Source organism: Aethalodelphis obliquidens, unplaced genomic scaffold (genome assembly GCF_003676395.1).
Source record: "Aethalodelphis obliquidens isolate GAN/ISIS:26980383/991018 unplaced genomic scaffold, ASM367639v1 scaffold135, whole genome shotgun sequence".
In the NCBI taxonomy this organism is placed as follows: domain Eukaryota; kingdom Metazoa; phylum Chordata; class Mammalia; order Artiodactyla; family Delphinidae; genus Aethalodelphis; species Aethalodelphis obliquidens.
Window position 1 is genome coordinate 490,360 of NW_020838079.1, and position 17,461 is coordinate 507,820.

General features: G+C 44.1%; 1 protein-coding gene and 1 pseudogene across 2 annotated transcripts; one reads left to right on the forward strand and one right to left on the reverse strand.

Moving 5' to 3' along the window:
* Positions 1-3,695: 3,695 nt before the first annotated feature.
* On the reverse strand, positions 3,696-9,629 carry RPS4X (ribosomal protein S4 X-linked). The gene is made up of 7 exons (XM_027099625.1): positions 9,537-9,629; positions 8,496-8,573; positions 7,552-7,732; positions 7,078-7,175; positions 5,523-5,694; positions 4,438-4,595; positions 3,696-3,874 (listed from the first exon to the last, which is right to left on the reverse strand). Exons 1-7 carry the CDS (start codon positions 9,537-9,539, stop codon positions 3,773-3,775), a joined length of 792 nt encoding a protein of 263 aa, XP_026955426.1. The 5' UTR covers positions 9,540-9,629; the 3' UTR covers positions 3,696-3,772.
* A 6,607-nt stretch (positions 9,630-16,236) lies between these two features.
* On the forward strand, positions 16,237-16,617 carry LOC113616370 (reactive oxygen species modulator 1 pseudogene; annotated as a pseudogene). Its single transcript, XR_003431284.1, has one exon. The product of XR_003431284.1 is annotated as a reactive oxygen species modulator 1 pseudogene (transcript).
* The last annotated feature ends 844 nt before the right edge of the window (positions 16,618-17,461 follow it).

Below are 17,461 nucleotides of genomic sequence, written 5' to 3' on the forward strand. Positions count from 1 at the left end.
GAAGAAGTCAGGAGAAGAAGTCAGAGGCCAGATTGTAGGGGGCCTCATGGGGCCTTGTGATGACGGTGGATTTTAGTCTCAGTGAGATGGGAGCCACTGGGGCCTCTGAGCAGAGGAGTGACCTAACTTACACACTTTAAACAGGGTTCCTCTGGCTGCTGGGTTGAGACTGTAGGGAGGTAAGGATGGAAGCCAGGAAGCCAGTCAGGGGTTAATGCTATAATCTATAATGTAGGCCAGAGCTGTTGGTGGCTCAGACCAGGGTAGTAGCAATGCAGGTGATGAGAAGTGGTCTGATATTGTTTGGGGGCTGGGGGAGGGCAGACACCTTACCATTTTTTTGTCCCTTTGTAAGTTTATTGTGAAAAATGTCAAACATATACAGAGGGGATACAGAGGGGACTGCCCTGGTGGCGCAGTGGTTAAGAATCTGCCTGCCAATGCAGGGGACGCGGGTTTGAGCCCTGGTCCGGGAAGATCCCACATGCTGTGGAGCAACTAAACGCATGTGCCACAACTACTGAGCCTGTGAGCCACAACTACTGAAGTCTGCACGCCTAGAGCCCGTGCTCTGCTACAAGAGAAGCCACCGCAATGAGAAGCCCGTGCACCACAACAAAGAGTAGCCCCTACTCACTGCAACTAGAGAAAGCCCGCACGCAGCACCAAAGACACAACACAGCCAAAGATAAATCCCTGGTCCGGGAAGATCCCACATGCTGCGGAGCAACTAAGCCCATGCCCCACAACTACTGAGCCCACGTGCTGCAACTACTGAAGCCCGTGCTCCGCAACAAGAGAAGCCACCACAATGAGAAGCCCGTGCTCCGCAATGAAGAGTAGCCCCTGCTTTTCGCAACCAGAGAAACCACGTGCACAGCAATGAAGATCCAATGCAGTCAAAAAAAAGAAAAAGAAAAAAAGAAACATATACAGAAGTGTTGTGACTGGTGTAATGAACCCCATGTACTCATCACCCAGCTTCAACATTATCAGTACATGGTCAATCCTGTTTGATATTCCTCACCCACTAGATTATTTTAAAGCAAATTCCAGATTGCTTGTCATTTCTTCTGCAAACCCTTCATTATGTGTCACAGAAAGATAAGGACTCTTTATGATTATCATGTAAAAAATGACCAGTAATTCCTAAATATCACCCAATGTGGACTCTGGATATATTTTGAAGGTAGAACCAACAGAATTTTCTAATAAAATTATGTGTGGAACATAAGAAAAGGAGTAGAATCAAGGACAAGTCCAAAGTGTTTGACTTGAGTAGCTGGTAAGACAGCATTTGCTGTGAAAAGAGATGGCAAAGACTTTGTACAGAGCTGATTGGCATGAGTCAGGGGGCAGAGGGGTGGTTATGGCCCTTTTTTAACATCTGGTTTAGAAACAACACAGGATTTGGATCTCAAAGAATCAAGAGGGCTCTTGTAGAACTATAAGGTTCTACACAAGTCCTAGCTGTTTGTATTCTCGTTCTCATTCAAATCTGTGCTGTGCTGCCCCGAGTGGAGCATGAGGCCCAGCCTGCTAAAGGAACAAGGGAAGTAAACCAAACCCAATAAAGTTCTGCTTGCTTCAGTCAGTTTTATCTTGGGACCATTTGTCTGCCTTTCTGCTGAGATGATCTCTAAGATTCCCTCTAGCTCTAAGATTTTATGAATCAAACTGGAAGCCTTCTTAAGCCTACAAAGACTCAAGCCATATATTTGGAAACTGCAGCTCATTCTAATGATACAGGCTGCTTTCGCTAAGTCCACCGATACAACTTGGTATGAGGATGGAAATCTTCACCCACATTGGGACTAGTTCCTTAAAAAAAAAATCCGCATGCTAGCTTAAGAAATAACCAAAATAAACTTAAAATGTTTAAAAAATTCTGGTGATGTGAAGAGAATGCAGCCAAATACACCAATTCCGCATTTGGAAAAGATGGCTGGCCAGTCAGCATCTAGGAAACCACTGCACTTGTGGAAAGAACCAACTTGGAGGCCTTTCATCCCCCATATTTGCTTTGGTTCCTTAGCTAAAATTCAAATCATTTACATCATCTGCTGAGACTCAGGACAAACCTAGAAAGTGCAAAAGAATCCACCAGCATTCAGTGACCCCTGCCCTCTAGCCTTTCAGTCTTCCCTGCCTGTTTCTCAAGGGGCACCATAAAGATTACTTCTGATCTGGCCCCTCATCGTAATTACCTTTCTGGATAAGCTCCACTCCTGGCAAGAGAATTAGGCTGAAATAACGTGTCTGGCACTTCCACACCCGTCTCCCACTGGATTTGGCTGGACCCAGTTCTGCAGAAATTCCCTTTCTCCTGCTTAAGCAGCAGTCCTGTGGCCCCAGCCAATTGTGCTTTAGTCTGCAATATGGAAGGCAGAGATGCCCTGTGGGGTCAAACCTGGGCTTGGGAGACACCTGGGCATGCATCCTACTTTTGCTGACTAGTTTGTATGTTGCTCAGTTCTTTGGCAAGACCAGTATTCTACTGCTTGACTCCAAGCCCAGGACGCAGCCAGGAGTGGAGACGCTGTCCCAAGCCACAGCTCAACAGGCTTCCTCATCCACTGGACCACAGGCCTGGGCACCAGAGATGACCATTAGACATGCCCAGTTAAATATGCAATGATTTCACAGGTTCATCATGCCTCAGATGGAGGAAGACGTCCAAAACAACTGTTTTTCACTCCAAATCCTGCCATGAGGGGCAAGGGAGATTAAGTGGTCTGCAATAAGATGTTAAATGAAGGTGATGGTGAGATCTAGAGGGCAGTGGTTCTTAACACAGGGCAATTTTGCTCCCATGGGGGATCTGGCTATGGCTCACGTCAGTTTCTGGTTATCACAACAGGGAAGAACAGAAGGGCATGCTGTTAACATCTGGTGGGTAGAGGCCAGAGATGCTGTTCAACATCCCACAATACACAGGGCAGCCACCCATAAGTTATCTGGCCCAATAGTATGAAGATTGAAAAGCCCTGCTATAGGAGGCCAAGGCGGTTTTGGTTCTCAGCGGGAAGACACACATTGTAGGGCAACAGGAAGGAGAGCTGGTTGTTATCACACTGCAGGGTAACTGACACTGTTGTAAGAGACCCAGGGCTTAAAATGAGGAACAGATCTAAACAGCTGGCCCTTTGCATCAGGGGCACCTCTTCTTGAGACTGGCAAGCAAACATGGTTTTGCAGTCCTAAGGAATGGAACTGAGGACTGAATGCTGTGGCAGCTGGAGAATGATAGAGGACTAAGTCCAAGCAAGTGCATTGCTTTGCAACATCAAGAGCCCATAACTCTATACTGATCTGTATCCAAAGCTGGACACAGACGTGGGAAAAACAGATGAGCCAGGCTTGTGTATGCGTAGTGTAATGAAGACCAAAGAGGGCAATCATTTCTTTAAAAAAGGCTAAGAGAACAGGGTAAATGAGGTCCCAGCCAAGTAAGGGAGCTTGGCCTTATGGGCTTCCCTGGCTCTCTCCATTCTTCAGTTACTTGCTGCTCCTTCTTTGCCAAGTTTGATGTGTTCTCCCTCCCACCACCACCCAGGTCCGGCCTATAGGAGACACAGATTCACATCCCAGAATGCCCAAGCCTGCCTGAAAATTCAATCTACTTTTCATGTTATAAAGTAGAAAGGAAAATGTAAATCAAAGCAAACGAACAAACCCAAACCCAAACCACAACAAACACTAAAAAGGCTTTTAATTATGTAGCATTATTTCTAAGTACAGACTTTCCCAATCACATCACTTAGAGATCATTTTATCCACTGCTCTGTTTGGCTGCCAGTCTCTTGTCTCTCTCCTCAGCAATGGTAAGGCGGATACCCTTTCCACGAGGAAGAGAGATCCATGGTTTGTTGCCCTGGAGGAGAAAACAAGGAGAATCAAAACCTGCTACACACCATCAACAGGTTGGCACATGCTACATTTGTCTTCTCATCTAGAGGAACATAGAAGCCTGTCTGTGAAAACACTCAGCAACAGTCAGGCAGTCTTAAGACACTTTGATGCCGGTTTATCAGAAATACCCACTTTAAACTTGTTGCCCGTATCTGTAGATGCAAACTACAATACCCTTCACAATTAGTCTCAGAAGTACTGAAATAGTGCCCAAGGCCAAGCATTAGTTCCAAAAAGCACCGCCCCCCGCCCCAACACAGGCACAAATGAAAGAACCTAACTATAAGGCATATTCATCCCATTACTGGCACTTTCCACCAACCCAGGTGTGAACTGGTCCGCCGCTGATTCTCTGACACTGAAAACGCACAGATCTGCCTCAGCCCTGTTGTGAGTCCTATCCCAGAGGAGGCTTTACACTAGGTTCAGCAGCGCCAGCAGGAGCCAGGCACTGCAATCCCAGCCAGTACCTGCATTGTACAGGTTTCTCTGGACTAGGCAGAAGACAGAGAGACCCAGACTTACTTTGCCAATAACGAAAATGTTGGAGAGCCGGGTGGCAAAGCTATTGCCGTTGGCATCTTTCACATGAACTACATCAAAAGAACCAGGATGTCTCTCCCGGTTAGTGATCACACCAATTCTTCCCAGGTTAGCACCTCCAGTCACCATGCACAGGTTACCTAGGCAGGAAGGAACAGACAATCTGCTCAGAGCAAGGAACCGTGCCTTGTGTAGTGAATGAGAGACAGGTCTGCAACAAAGTTAATCTTTTTTTCCCAGTTGAATTCACTTCCATGGATCTGTTACCCAAGCTAGAACTCTCAGGGCCCTCTTTTAAGATTTCCCCTATCTTTCCTGTACAGCTAATAAATGTAATAAACTCCACTGCACCCACCTCACTAGGTCCTTACCATGTCTTGCCTGGACTACTGCTGTTCCTCCAAGGCACAATTCTCTGCTACTGTTGTGAACAGATATGGGGGGTGATGACAGCATTACAAAGGGCTGTTATCTCAATTAAGTTTGTTCTGCTTTTCTGTTAGACTTCCCTGCCCAGCCCTCAAGCCACTTCCATGGATGGGGAGGCTTTTGAGATCTGGAGCAGGCCTGAGAACGTGTTATACAAGACCTCATCTCTGCCACACAGAATATTCTAAGCACTTGGATCCCTGAGGTAAAAATACCATACACCTGGGCATTGGAGCAGTTACCTGTTCACAGCTTCTCACAACTCCCCACTGAAAACATTCTTATCTGACTTCCCTCCCCACAATTCAGAACATATTCCTCTCTCTAACCCTCATTGCCACCACAAAGCCATGCCGAAATGAGACACCATAAGGGTTTACAGATTCTCTGAACATTTCTTAAAACTAAGAGTTGCCTCCTTCCCAATCCGTTACTACATCAACAAAAGACATCTAGCTTTTGTTGCTAACTAGGCGCACATCAGAATCACCTCGAGCCCCCCAAACGCCAAACAAAACCCTGTACCCAGGCCCTGCGCAAGTCATAGGGCTTGATTAAATTAACTTAAAAATAAAAGTAAAGAACAGCTCTTATGTCTGGCCTTTAAAGAGAATGCTTAAGTAGCACAGCCTGCTTACCAGTGTCAAATTTGATGAAATCAGTAATCTTGCCAGTCTCCAAATCAATCTGAATGGTGTCATTCACCTTGATGAGGGGATCAGGGTAGCGGATGGTGCGAGCATCATGGGTCACCAGATGAGGGATTCCTTTTGTCCCCACAAAGATCTTTCTCACTTTGCATAACTTATACTGAAACACATGGGTTACCCACATTAGTCTAGCTCACATGCACTATGCTCCAGAGTACAGTTCTTTCAAAGCCACAAATCACCAGCTTAAAGGTGCAACCAGCAGCTGAAGGTACCAGCCCCCACACAGAACAGGCTGTTTCCTGAGCTGCAGCTGAATAATGGGGTCCCTGACTTTTCTTCCCACTCCCCCATAAATTCATCTTGCACACTGCCCCCTTCTAGGCTAGCCTTCTTATTTCTTATTATGTATTTCCTCTGTAGTACTGCATCACCCCCAAGGTTAAAAGTTCAAAGCACTTAAGGCCTCACAACCTCAAACTCCCAGGTGGAGGGATGATCACCACCATTCCCCCCGGCCAATGCAAATCACCTCCCCTTCCCCAGGCCGTTTAAGTCTCAAGGGGCATCTGAATTCTTCCCTCCAACTCACCCAGACAGCTAACAAGTGCCTCTTAATGGCTCCCTCTACATCACAATTGAGTTTTGTCTCACAAACTGCAATTGTATTACCAGTTCATCTAATCAACAATTTCACAAAGCATTTCACTCCAAGACATCCTTTAAGTAAATCAAATCACCTTGATGCCAATGGACGTGCCCTCCAGCCTGCTGGTAACGAGGTAGCTAAGGAAATTAGCTGATTCATCCAATTGAATTAACCTTCACTTACAGCCAATAATTCAAGAAGCCATGAACTTTTGCATAAAACCATCACAACAAACTGGATTAAATAATCAATGTCTGTAACCTTTTTTGAGTTACCTCAAACTAGTGCCCCGAGGGTTATTGGTCCCCTCCACTAATACCTTTCCCCTCCCCAGAGTAAAGCTAGACAAAGGGCCAGTAGGATTGAACTAGATATTGGTTTTCTGGCCCTTTATCCTTAAAGGACCCATACTTCAGATACTCAAACGTTCCTAGGAATCACTCTCCTTGCCTCAAAAAAGGCAAGCAGAAGTCACTGCTCAGCTAGAATTCGTTTCTGCCATAAAAAGCACTCTGTTGGGGCTTCCCTGGTGGCGTAGTGGTTGAGAGTCCACCTGCCGATGCAGGGGACACGGGTTCATGTCCCGGTCCGGGAAGATCCCACATGCCGCAGAGCAGCTGGGCCCGTGAGCCATGGCCGCTGAGCCTGCGCATCCGGAGCCTGTGTTCCACAACGGGAGAGGCCACAACAGTGAGAGGCCCGCGTACCGCAAAAAAAAAAAAAAAAAAAAAAAGGACTCTGTTGAGGATGTTAACTTGACTGGCTGTTTCTAGGTATAAGATTATGAGTAATTCTAATCTACCTACCTCACCACAATGGATCGGTCCATGTACTTAATAACTTAGAACCAAGTACTTTTACTAAACGAAGGCCCAGCCTGCTTGCAACACTCACCTTGGCCTCCTCAGGTGTAATACGATGAACAGCAAAGCGACCCTTGGTGTCATAGATCAGACGAAAATTCTCTCCAGTCTTGTCAATGCTGATGACATCTGATATCAAATGGTAATAACTAAGGTTACTATAGTGACCCCCAGTAACCCCATGCTGAACAATAACCACACTATAAGGGGAAAAAAACCCCGTATGCTTCCCATTTCGAATATTAACAAGGATTCCTAAGATCAGTGATGGCTAGCTAATCTTTAATTTTCAAAACCCTGTTTTTATGACCCGTAAAATCTGAAGTGAATTGAAATTTGGTTTTGAGAAATGATTTATGATTTGCAGCCCTACAATATGGAAGTAAAACTCTTCAGAGGGAAAGTCATGCTTTATTTCTGAGACTGAAAAAGCCCACCACTTTAGAGAGGGAGATCAAGGAAAAAAAAATCAAGGAGCACCAAGTGCCCACCATTAACCACTTACCCATAAAACCAGCAGGGTAGGTTATGTCGGTGCGGACCTTGCCATCAATCTTAATGAAACGCTGCATGCAGATCTTCTTTACTTCATCTCCTGTTAGGGCATATTTAAGTCTGTTCCTTAGGAAAATAATTAGGGGGAGACATTCCCTCAGCTTGTGAGGACCGGTAGATGGACGAGGAGCCTGTAAAATGATTTTAAAAGTTATCTTAGGGCTTCCCTGGTGGCGCAGTGGTTGAGAGTCCGCCTGCCAATGAGGGGGACATGGGTTCGAGCCCTGGTCTGGGAGGATCCCATGTGCCGTGGAGCAACTGGGCCCGTGCACCACAGCTGCTGGGCCTGTGCTCTGGAGCCCACGAGCCACAACTATTGGGCCCGCGCTCTGCAACAAGAGAGGCCACCACAATGAGAGGCCCACGCACTGCAACCAAGAGTAGTCCCCGCTCGCTGCAACTAGAAAAAGCCCACGCACAGCCACGAAGACACAGTGCAGAAAAAAAAAAAGTTATCTTAAACTATTGGTGGGATTCACTCAAACTACCCCTCAAGTCCTGAGATTCACCAGACTATCACCCGCCCCCCCCCAACTGGGGTAAACAAGAGGTATTCAAAGTGTGCAAAACTATTCCAGACCTTTAAAGTTTTACAGCATTTTCCTTTCAGAGGACCAGGCCCGTTAAGAACATTTGAGGTCCTGCATACATGTGGTATGTGGAAGAAATGAGGCACAGAATTATTAGGTAAGAGGTGGGGCACAGCTAGATAACACAGGGCCCTTAAGAAGAGAGTAACTCAGGATACAGTAATCAGGGATGCCTGACACATAAAGGAGCAGTATAGAGTGTGTCCCTTAAATACATCAATCATATCTGGATAAAACTGTAAAAGACACGTCCCTTAAGATATTTACAACACAAAAAACATGCTTACAATATAATGATACTTACAAACACACCAGTCAGTTTATCCAGCATCCAATGCTTTGGAGCTGCTACGCGCTTCAGGTGCTTCTTGGGACCACGAGCCTGAAGGAGTTTTCGATTTTAATACTGTTAAACAGTTTCAGGTCTTTTCAAGAACAGTTTACACAACTACAACTATTCTCTAAAGACCAGCATCTGTTTCCTCTTCAGCAAAATGTGGACAATGTAAAAAGCACAGGGCCGTGATTAAAGGCGGAGAAGCAAATGTATACATAGCATACAGCAAAATACTGTAGGTTTCACAAACTGCAACCAGCATTCTCATTGTACAGAGAACGTTAACTGTCTTTAAAAACGATTTTTCCAATTATTTATGTTACCACTTAAAAGTGCATATGCTTCTAGAGGCTGTTTTTACTAGGACATTATGCTGGTGAAATAGCCGGGGGTTGGACCTCCTGGCACACAGCCAGCCAGCAACAGAATCTGTGCTTCTACTTATCAAACAGACAATTTCTCGAAATATGTCAGGTTTTAAAGTGTTAGATGCGAGACTTAATCTGACCTCAGCACAACCACGTGCCAACAGTGGCTTACTCAAACTCTAAAGGTGAGATCACTTTTCACCTTAAAATGCAGAAGGAAACCTTTTTAATGCCGTATACAGAGGCTTACTGGCCACACTACGTAAAGTCAGGCCGTGCCAAAAACACGACGGAAAAACTCTCCACCCTCCCCGGGCCCGACGTCTGTCCTCTGGGCCCACCCGGGGCTCCAGCCTGGTAAGCAAGACGCTCCTCCCAGGGCCGCATGATGCGTGATCGGGTGTGGCCGGCCGGGAGACCGAGGCCTTCTCGCCAGCCGAACCGATCATCCCCCAACCACCCATCGCCAACAGCCGGTGTTCGCCCTAGCCCTCGAGCACCCCTGGGCCCACCCCACCAATCGCTCTCCCTTCGCCTCCGCCTGACCACCCCCTGCGGGAGCCCCGCAGCCCCTGGTAGCCCCAGCCCTTGGTGGATGGAGGCTGATGAGTCCCAAGAGCTCGCAAAGAAGCTGCCTTACCATGGCTGCGCTAGGCACGGAAAGAGGCCCACCTACTTCCGGAGCGCCGAGAAAAGAGGTTGCACGGCTGCGCGCGCCGGGGCTTCGGACGCTCCGCCCAGCTCCGCCTAGCTCCGCCTTTTCGCGGCGCGCGGGGACGCTATCTTGCCACCTGCTGGTGGGAGGTCAGAGGTCCGGGGCTTGGGAACAGCTGCCGAAAAAGGGGTGTCTCCCAAGGGCGAGTTCCTCCCTCCCTTTCCGCCCTCCCCCGTCCAGTGTTTCCCGAGCGCCTCTGGGGCGCCTGATTCTGTGTGAGGTGCTGGACAAACAAAGATGAGCTAGACAAGCTCCCTGTCTTTAAGGAGAGGGCAAAGTGAGGCTACTTAAGGTCCACATATACATGATCATATAATCAATAGAATACATTGACATGAATAAGGTCCTACTGTATAGCACAGGGAACTAAGTTCAATATCTTGTAACAAACTGTAACGGAAAAGAATCTGAAAAGGAATATATATATATATATATATATATATATATACACATATACATATATGTGTGTATATATATATCTGAATCACTTTGCTGTACTCCAGAAACTAACACAATTTTGTAAATCTACTATACTTCAAATAAATAAATAAAATTTAAAAAAGAATGCATTGAAATGAATATCTAATATTATTTCTTAAACATATATGTTGTCTGCTTCTTCTTCCAAGTTCCTTCAAGCCAGTCAACCTGCCCATACTGTAAATTAGGAAGAATCAATATTTTTTTCTCTCCCTTCTCTGCAGATTACCGAGGGGGTGGAGTGTAAGGGGTGGGAGGGTAGGATCTCTGCTTGAACTCTGCCCCTCGATTTCTGTACAACGCATTTAGCACTTACCATAAAGTCTCAGGGACGAGAGGGAACATTAGAGACCATCCAGTTATCTAACTAAAACTTAGATCCGATCCTGTGATTTCCCTACTTTGAAACTGCCCTTGGGCCTCCTGCCTAGCCCCTCAGGTCCCTCTGCCCGTCACCTCCTGTCTCCTGCACCCAGACACCCATTGCTCCCTTACCCTATCCCAAACCTCAAAGCTTAAGCCACTCCAAGGTATTACTGCTTTGACAAAGCCGCCTCTTTCAAGCCTCCTGCCTGTGGACCCGATGATCCCTCAGCTTGGAACTGCCATGAATAGCCCAACCCCCTTCCTGGGCACCTAATCCCACTTGTCAGCCTTGGAGATGCATACAGCTCAGGTCCCTCTGGCTCTGTGAGCCCCGGGTCCCCTCAGGCAGGGTGAATCCCACATTCTTCTGTCCCAGAGCCCTCAGTTCAAACTCCTCGTCTGTCCTCCACTAGACTGTGAGTATCTCCATGAAAGAGCCTGCCTAATTCACCTTTGCCACCTAACAGAGAGCTTAGCGCTATGTCCAGCACTTGGTAAATACTTGTTGAATGAACAAACTGAGTCAACATCCCACTCATTGTGCCAAGTCTCACTGTACTATCCCTGAGAGCATCCAGCCTCTGCCTGACCTCCTCCCACCATGGGTCAAGCTCCTAACTGAGGAGGTTCCATTTTACATGTCTCTGTCTCTGCCCTCCACTTCATCCCCCAGCAGTCTGCAGAGGAGCAAGAGAGAAAAAAATGGTTGGCTCTTTTCAATCAGACAGTATTCACTAGGAGGGCAGGGACTCCTCTTTGTCTAAAACCAGATCCATAGTAAAGCATGCTATAGATGATTATTAGCAAGAAGGGGCAATTGATTGGAGGTGGGGATTAGAGAGAGAGAAGATGATGAGACAATAGAAGGTGCATTTTGAGGTATTCAGTCTGAGGGCATTGGGAAGATGGTGGTGCAGCCAACAGATATGATGGGGGTTCACTTGGGAGTGAGGAAAGACCATGGGACTTCCAGCTTGAGAGGATAGGAAAAATGTCTGGTTAGAGCTGAAGATCTTACTTAAGATCACGCAGCTAGCTGGGACTGGGGGATGGGGTAGGGAGGCTGGTCTCTTACCTCCCAGGTCAGTGGTTGGTTTGTTTTTGTACCACAGCTTGTCAAAGGACTTGATGGAATCAAAGCATTTTCAGTATATTTTTTTCTCTGTCAATTTGTATTTATGGACAAATGACATTCTAACAATAATAAAGGGAATTGGGAAAGAGCTAAGAAAATCACAAAACAGTACATCCCCAAACACCCTAAACACATCATCTGTATTCATTTGTTCCTGTTCCTGTTCTCATTCTGATCAGTTTGTGTGCATGCATACTTTTACATAATTTTAGGCCTAGCGTACAGACTATTTTGTATTCTGCTTTTATTATATTATAAAAACTTTCTGAGTTGCTACATAATCTTCATAATGAGTATTTTAACAGCTGCATCATATTCCATTAAATGGATATCCCATAATTAATAAAAGTTCTTTATTGTTGAACATTTAGTTTTTTGTACCTTTTCTTTATTATGAATGTTGCTACAGAGAACAGTTTCCTTTATATGGCTTTTTCCTTCAGTGGAATGATTACCTTAGAATAAAACCATTCCTTCACCCAACATTTATTGAGTGCCTACTCTGTGTCAAGCTCTGTATTATGAGCCAGGGAAATAGAGATAATTAAGATCTAGTTCCTGCTCTCAAGGAATTCACATTACAATGGGAGAGGCAGGCTGGGAGGAGGGGACGGAAAGCCAGGAGAAGATCTTCAGAGGAAAGATGGTGGCGAGGCAGTTTGGAACACGAAGGGCTGTTAAAGCTTAAGAATTTGGACTTTAACCTGTGGGTAGACAATGGGGAGCCGCTGAAAGATTTTAAAGAGGACGGGATCAGCTTTGTGCTTTAGAAAGATAACTCTGACTGCTCCTTGTAGAATGGTTTGAAGGAAGTGTGAGTGGCTTGGAGGAGATGGGCCAGGGCTGTTTCAACAACACAAGCAAGAAACAGAAGGGTGGGACCCAGGTCTGTGATTGTGGGGAGGAGGAGGAGGAGGAGGGGGGAAATTCAAAAGACATTGCAGATGGAGTATTGGCAGGATCTGACTGGGAAATGACGTTTGTGCAGGGGTGAGGGACAAGGAGGTAATTAGGATGATTCCCAGGTTTCTGGCTTGGTGACTCAGTGGTACATTCACTGGGAACTACTGAGGGGGAGGGGGCACCAGCTGGAGATGTTTTATAGACACAAGTCTGAGCTCAGGTATATGGTCTGGGCTGGAGACTCCCGTTTGGGAGAACTGGTACATCTGTGCTTAGTCCATGGGAGCGGTTGGCAGTAGCTGTTGGAAAGGCAGCACTGTGTTAAGAGTCTGAACACTTTGATAGTGGTGTATGTGTATTGCCAAAAACCTTCCTCAGAGCATCCTTGCAATTTTACTATACTCGTGTCAGCCTGGTAATCACTTATTTTTAACTTTTACTAACGTAATTGTTTTAATTTGCACTTCAAAAAATCACTAGTGAGGTTAAACATTTTGCCATACACTTCTTTACTCGTTCCATTACCCCTTGTGTGAAGTATCTCTGCCCATTAATCTTTGGGGGACGTGTTTTTTAAAAAATATTTATGTATTTATTTGGCTGCACTGTGTCTTAGTTGCGGCATGCGGGATCTTTAGTTGAGGCATGCGGGATCTTTAGATGTGGCATGTGGGATGGAACCCAGGCCCCCTGCATTGGGAGCTTGGAGTCTTAACCACTGGACCACCAGGGAAGTCCCTGAGGGATGTGTTTTTCTGATCAATTTGCATGAGTGCTTTATAGATCACAGAAATTCATCTTTTGTCATATTTGAGGCAGATATTTTTACCAATTAGTTACTTTCCTTTTGGTTATATTTTTCTATGTACAAAGTTTCAAAGTTTTATATAGCCAGATCTGTTGATCTTTTCTCTTGTAATTTCTTCTCGTCATTTCAAAGCTTAGAAGGTTACCCTCAGTTCAAAGATCTGCTAAATACTCAATTCTATTTAATAACATGTATTTAATTCTTTATCAACTTGGGGTTGATAAAGATAAATAGAATAAAAGATAAACTGAAAAAAATCTAGTTTTTCCCCAAATGCCGAATCAATTTTCTCACTGTAATATATTGAATGATCTTTGTTTTCTCTGTTGTTTTGTAAGAACTGCTTTAGCATTTCATAAATGAAATCATGTAGTGCATGGTGAGTAGGGAACTGAGATGTACATCCCCAGCATCCTGTCCCAGATTGCCAGAGGGAAGTTATGTGTATGAGTGGTTCATGTTCATAAGTCACACCAAGAGTGGAGCGGTCCAAGCCCTTCACTCTCCATCTTAAAGAGTAACGTTTCATGCCTCAGATTCCCTGATCAACTTACTGTCAGCAATCGATGAACCAGCACAGGCTTCTCCTCACTTTCTCACATTGCTGGGAGACAGTGAGGCAGAATGGAAAGAGCACAGTTTAAATCTATCTCTGTGTGCCCTTGAGCAAATGGCTTAATCTCTCTGAACCACAGATGCCTTATCTGGAAAATAGGGATAACCATACTTACTTCTCAGTTTGTTGTAAGAATCAGAGATGATGTGTCAAATGCATAGAACATAGTGACTCAGTCCATGAATTAGTGCTCCAATTCCCTCCTGACCACTTCTGGCTACTTCCTTCTGAAACTTATTTTTTTTCAACAGCTTTATTGAGGAATAATTGACATACAATAAATGGCACATATTTAAAGTATACAGTTTGACAAATTTTGATGTGCGTATACACCCAATGCAACCATCATCACAACTAAGATAGTGAAATTCCATCAGCCCCAAGTTTCCTCACGTCTCATTGTAACCCCTCACTCCAGCTCCTCCCCCTGCACTCCCAGGCAACTGCTGATCTGCTTTCTGTCACTATTGATTAATTTGCATTTTCTAGAATTTTGCATAAATGGAAATCTTCTAGTCTGTACTCTATTTTTTTTGTCTAGCATCTTTTTTATTTATTATTATTTATTATTTTTATTTTTTTGCCGTACGCGGGCCTCTCACTGTTGTGGCCTCTCCTGCTACGGAGCACAGGCTCTGGATGCGCAGGTTCAGCGGCCATGGCTCACGGGCCCAGCCGCTCCGCGGCATGTGGGATCCTCCCAGACCGGGGCACAAATCCGTGTCCCCTGCATCGGCAGGCGGACTCTCAACCACTGTGCCACCAGGGAAGCCCTGTCTAGCATCTTTCACTCAGCATAATTATTTTGAAATTCATCCATGTTGTTGCATGCATCAATAGTTTATTCTTTTTATTGCTGAATAGTACCTCATTGTATATGTCATATAGTACATTTATGTATATATACATATACACACGGATATATGTGTGTATACCACAATTAATTTATCCATTCACCTTTGGATAGACATTTGGGTTGTTCCCAGTTTGGGGCAATTACAGATAAAGCTGCTATGAACATTTCTATACAAGTCTTTTTATGAACAAATGTTTTTATTTCTCTTGGTGAATACCTACAGGTGGAATGGCTAGGTCATATGGTAGATGTATGTTTAACTTTTTGAAAAAATTGCCAAACTGTTTTCCAAAGAGGTTTATTATTTTACATTCCCATTAACAGTGTTTCAGTTACTCCATATCCTCACCAACATATGTTAAGATCAGTCTTTAATTTATTTTTTTTATTGGGGTAAACTATACATAAGATTTACCACCTTGACCATTTTAAAATGTACTTTTAGGGGACTTCCCTGGTGGTCTAGTTGTTAAGACTCCATGCTTCTACTGCAGGGGGCATGGGTTTGATCTCTGGTCAGGGAACTAAGATCCCGCATGCTGCTCAGCGCGCGGTGAAAACATAAAAACAAACAAACAAAAATAAAATGTACATTTAAGTGGTATTAAATACATTCACATCGAAAAGATACATGCACCCCAATGTTCACAGCAGCACTATTTACAATAGCCAAGACATGGAAGCAACCTAAATGTCCATCAACAGATGAATGGATAAAGAAGATGTGGTGCATATAGACAATGTAATATTACTCACCTATAAAAAAAAGTATGAAATAATAGCATTTGCAGCAACATGGATGGACCTAGATAGAGATTATCATACTAAGTGCAGTAAGTCAGACAGAGAAAGTCAACTATCATATCATATCACTTATATGTGGAATCTAAAATATGATACAAATGAACTTATTTCTGAAACAGAAACAGACTCAGAGACATTAAAAAGAAACTTATGGTTACCAAAGGGGAAAAGTGGGAGGAGGGATAAATTAGGAGTTTGGGATTAGCAGATACAAACTACTATATATAAAATAGATAAACAACAAGGTCCTATTGTATAGCACAGGGAAATATATTCAAAATCTTGTAATAACCTATAATGGAAAAGAATATGAAAAGGAATATATATATATATATATAACTGAATCACTTTACTGTACACCAGAAACTAACACAACATTGTAAATCAACTATACTTGAATAGGTTTTTTAAAAAAATACATTCACCATGTTGTGAAATCATCACCATTATTCATTTTCAGAACCTTTTCATCTTTCCAGACAGAAACTCTGTACCCCTTAAGCAGTAGTTCCCCTTTCCCCCCTTCTCCTAAACTCCTTGTAACCTCTATTCTACTTTTTCTATGTGAATCTGCCTATTCTAAGTATCTTATATAAGTGGAATCATAAAATATTTGTCCTTTTGTATCTGGCTTATTTCACTTAGCATAAAGTTTTCAAGGTTCGAGACGCAGAGCTGAGCGACTGAGGCCGCGAATAAGATGCCGGTGGCCGTGGGCCCCTATGGACAGTCACAGCCAAGCTGCTTCGACCGCGTGAAGATGGGCTTTGTGATGGGTTGCGCCATGGGCATGGCAGCCGGGGCGCTCTTCAGCACCTTTTCCTGTCTCAGGATCAGAATGCGGGGTCGGGAGCTGATGGGCGGCATCGGGAAAACCATGATGCAGAGTGGCGGCACCTTTGGCACATTCATGGCCATTGGGATGGGCATCCGGTGCTAATCAGGGCAGTGGTTGCCCACAACATCCACCCCCTCCCATCATTCCCAGCCCATGTACTATAATAAAACAAGTCTGAGTATTCTGAAAAAAAAAAAAAAGTTTTCAAGGTTCATCCGTATTGTAGCATGTTTCAGAATTTCACTGCTTTTTTTTTTTTACATCTTTATTGGAGTATAATTGCTTCACAATGGTGCGTTAGTTTCTGCTTTATAACAAAGTGAATCAGTTATACATATACACATGTTCCCATATCTCTTCCCTCTTGCGTCTCCCTCCCTCCCACCCTCCCTATCCCACATTCACTGCTTTTTAAGTCTGAATAATATTCCATTGCTTGTATACACTGCAGTTTGTCCATTCTCTGTTGATGGACACGGATTGTTTCCACCTTTTGGATATTATGAATACTGCTGCAATAAACATTGGTGTACAAGTATCTGAGTTGCTTCTCTCATTTCTTTTGGGTCTATACCTAGAAGCAGAATTGCTGGATCATATGGTAATTCTATGTTTAAGTTTTTGAGGAACTGCCAAATTGTTTTCCATAATGGCATTTACACTCCCATCAGCAATGCACAAGAGTTCCAGATTTCTCCACGTCTTCACCAACACTTGTTATTTTCCATTAAAAAAAAAAAATAGCCACCCTAATGGATGAGAAATTATACCTCATTGTGATTTTGATTTGCATTTCCGTAATGATTAGTGATGTTGAGCATCTTTTCATGTGTTTATTAGCCATTTGTATATCTTCTTAGAGAAATATCTAATTCAAGTCCATTGCCTATTTCTGAATTGGGTTGTCTGTTTTTTAAAATTGTTGAGTTGTAAGAGTTCTTTAAATATTCTGGATACTAATTCCTTATCAGATATATGATTTGCAAATATTTTCTCCCATTCTGTGGGTTGTTTTTCACTGCCTGGAGTTCTTTGATCCCCAAT

Coding starts and splice junctions, on each gene's coding strand:
- RPS4X (XM_027099625.1), bottom strand. Junction 5,695..7,077: donor TTACACCTGAGGAGGCCAAG/GTGAGTGTTGCA, acceptor CATGTGTTTCAG/TATAAGTTATGCAAAGTGAG. Junction 4,596..5,522: donor TTTCATCAAATTTGACACTG/GTAAGCAGGCTG, acceptor CTTCCTGCCTAG/GTAACCTGTGCATGGTGACT.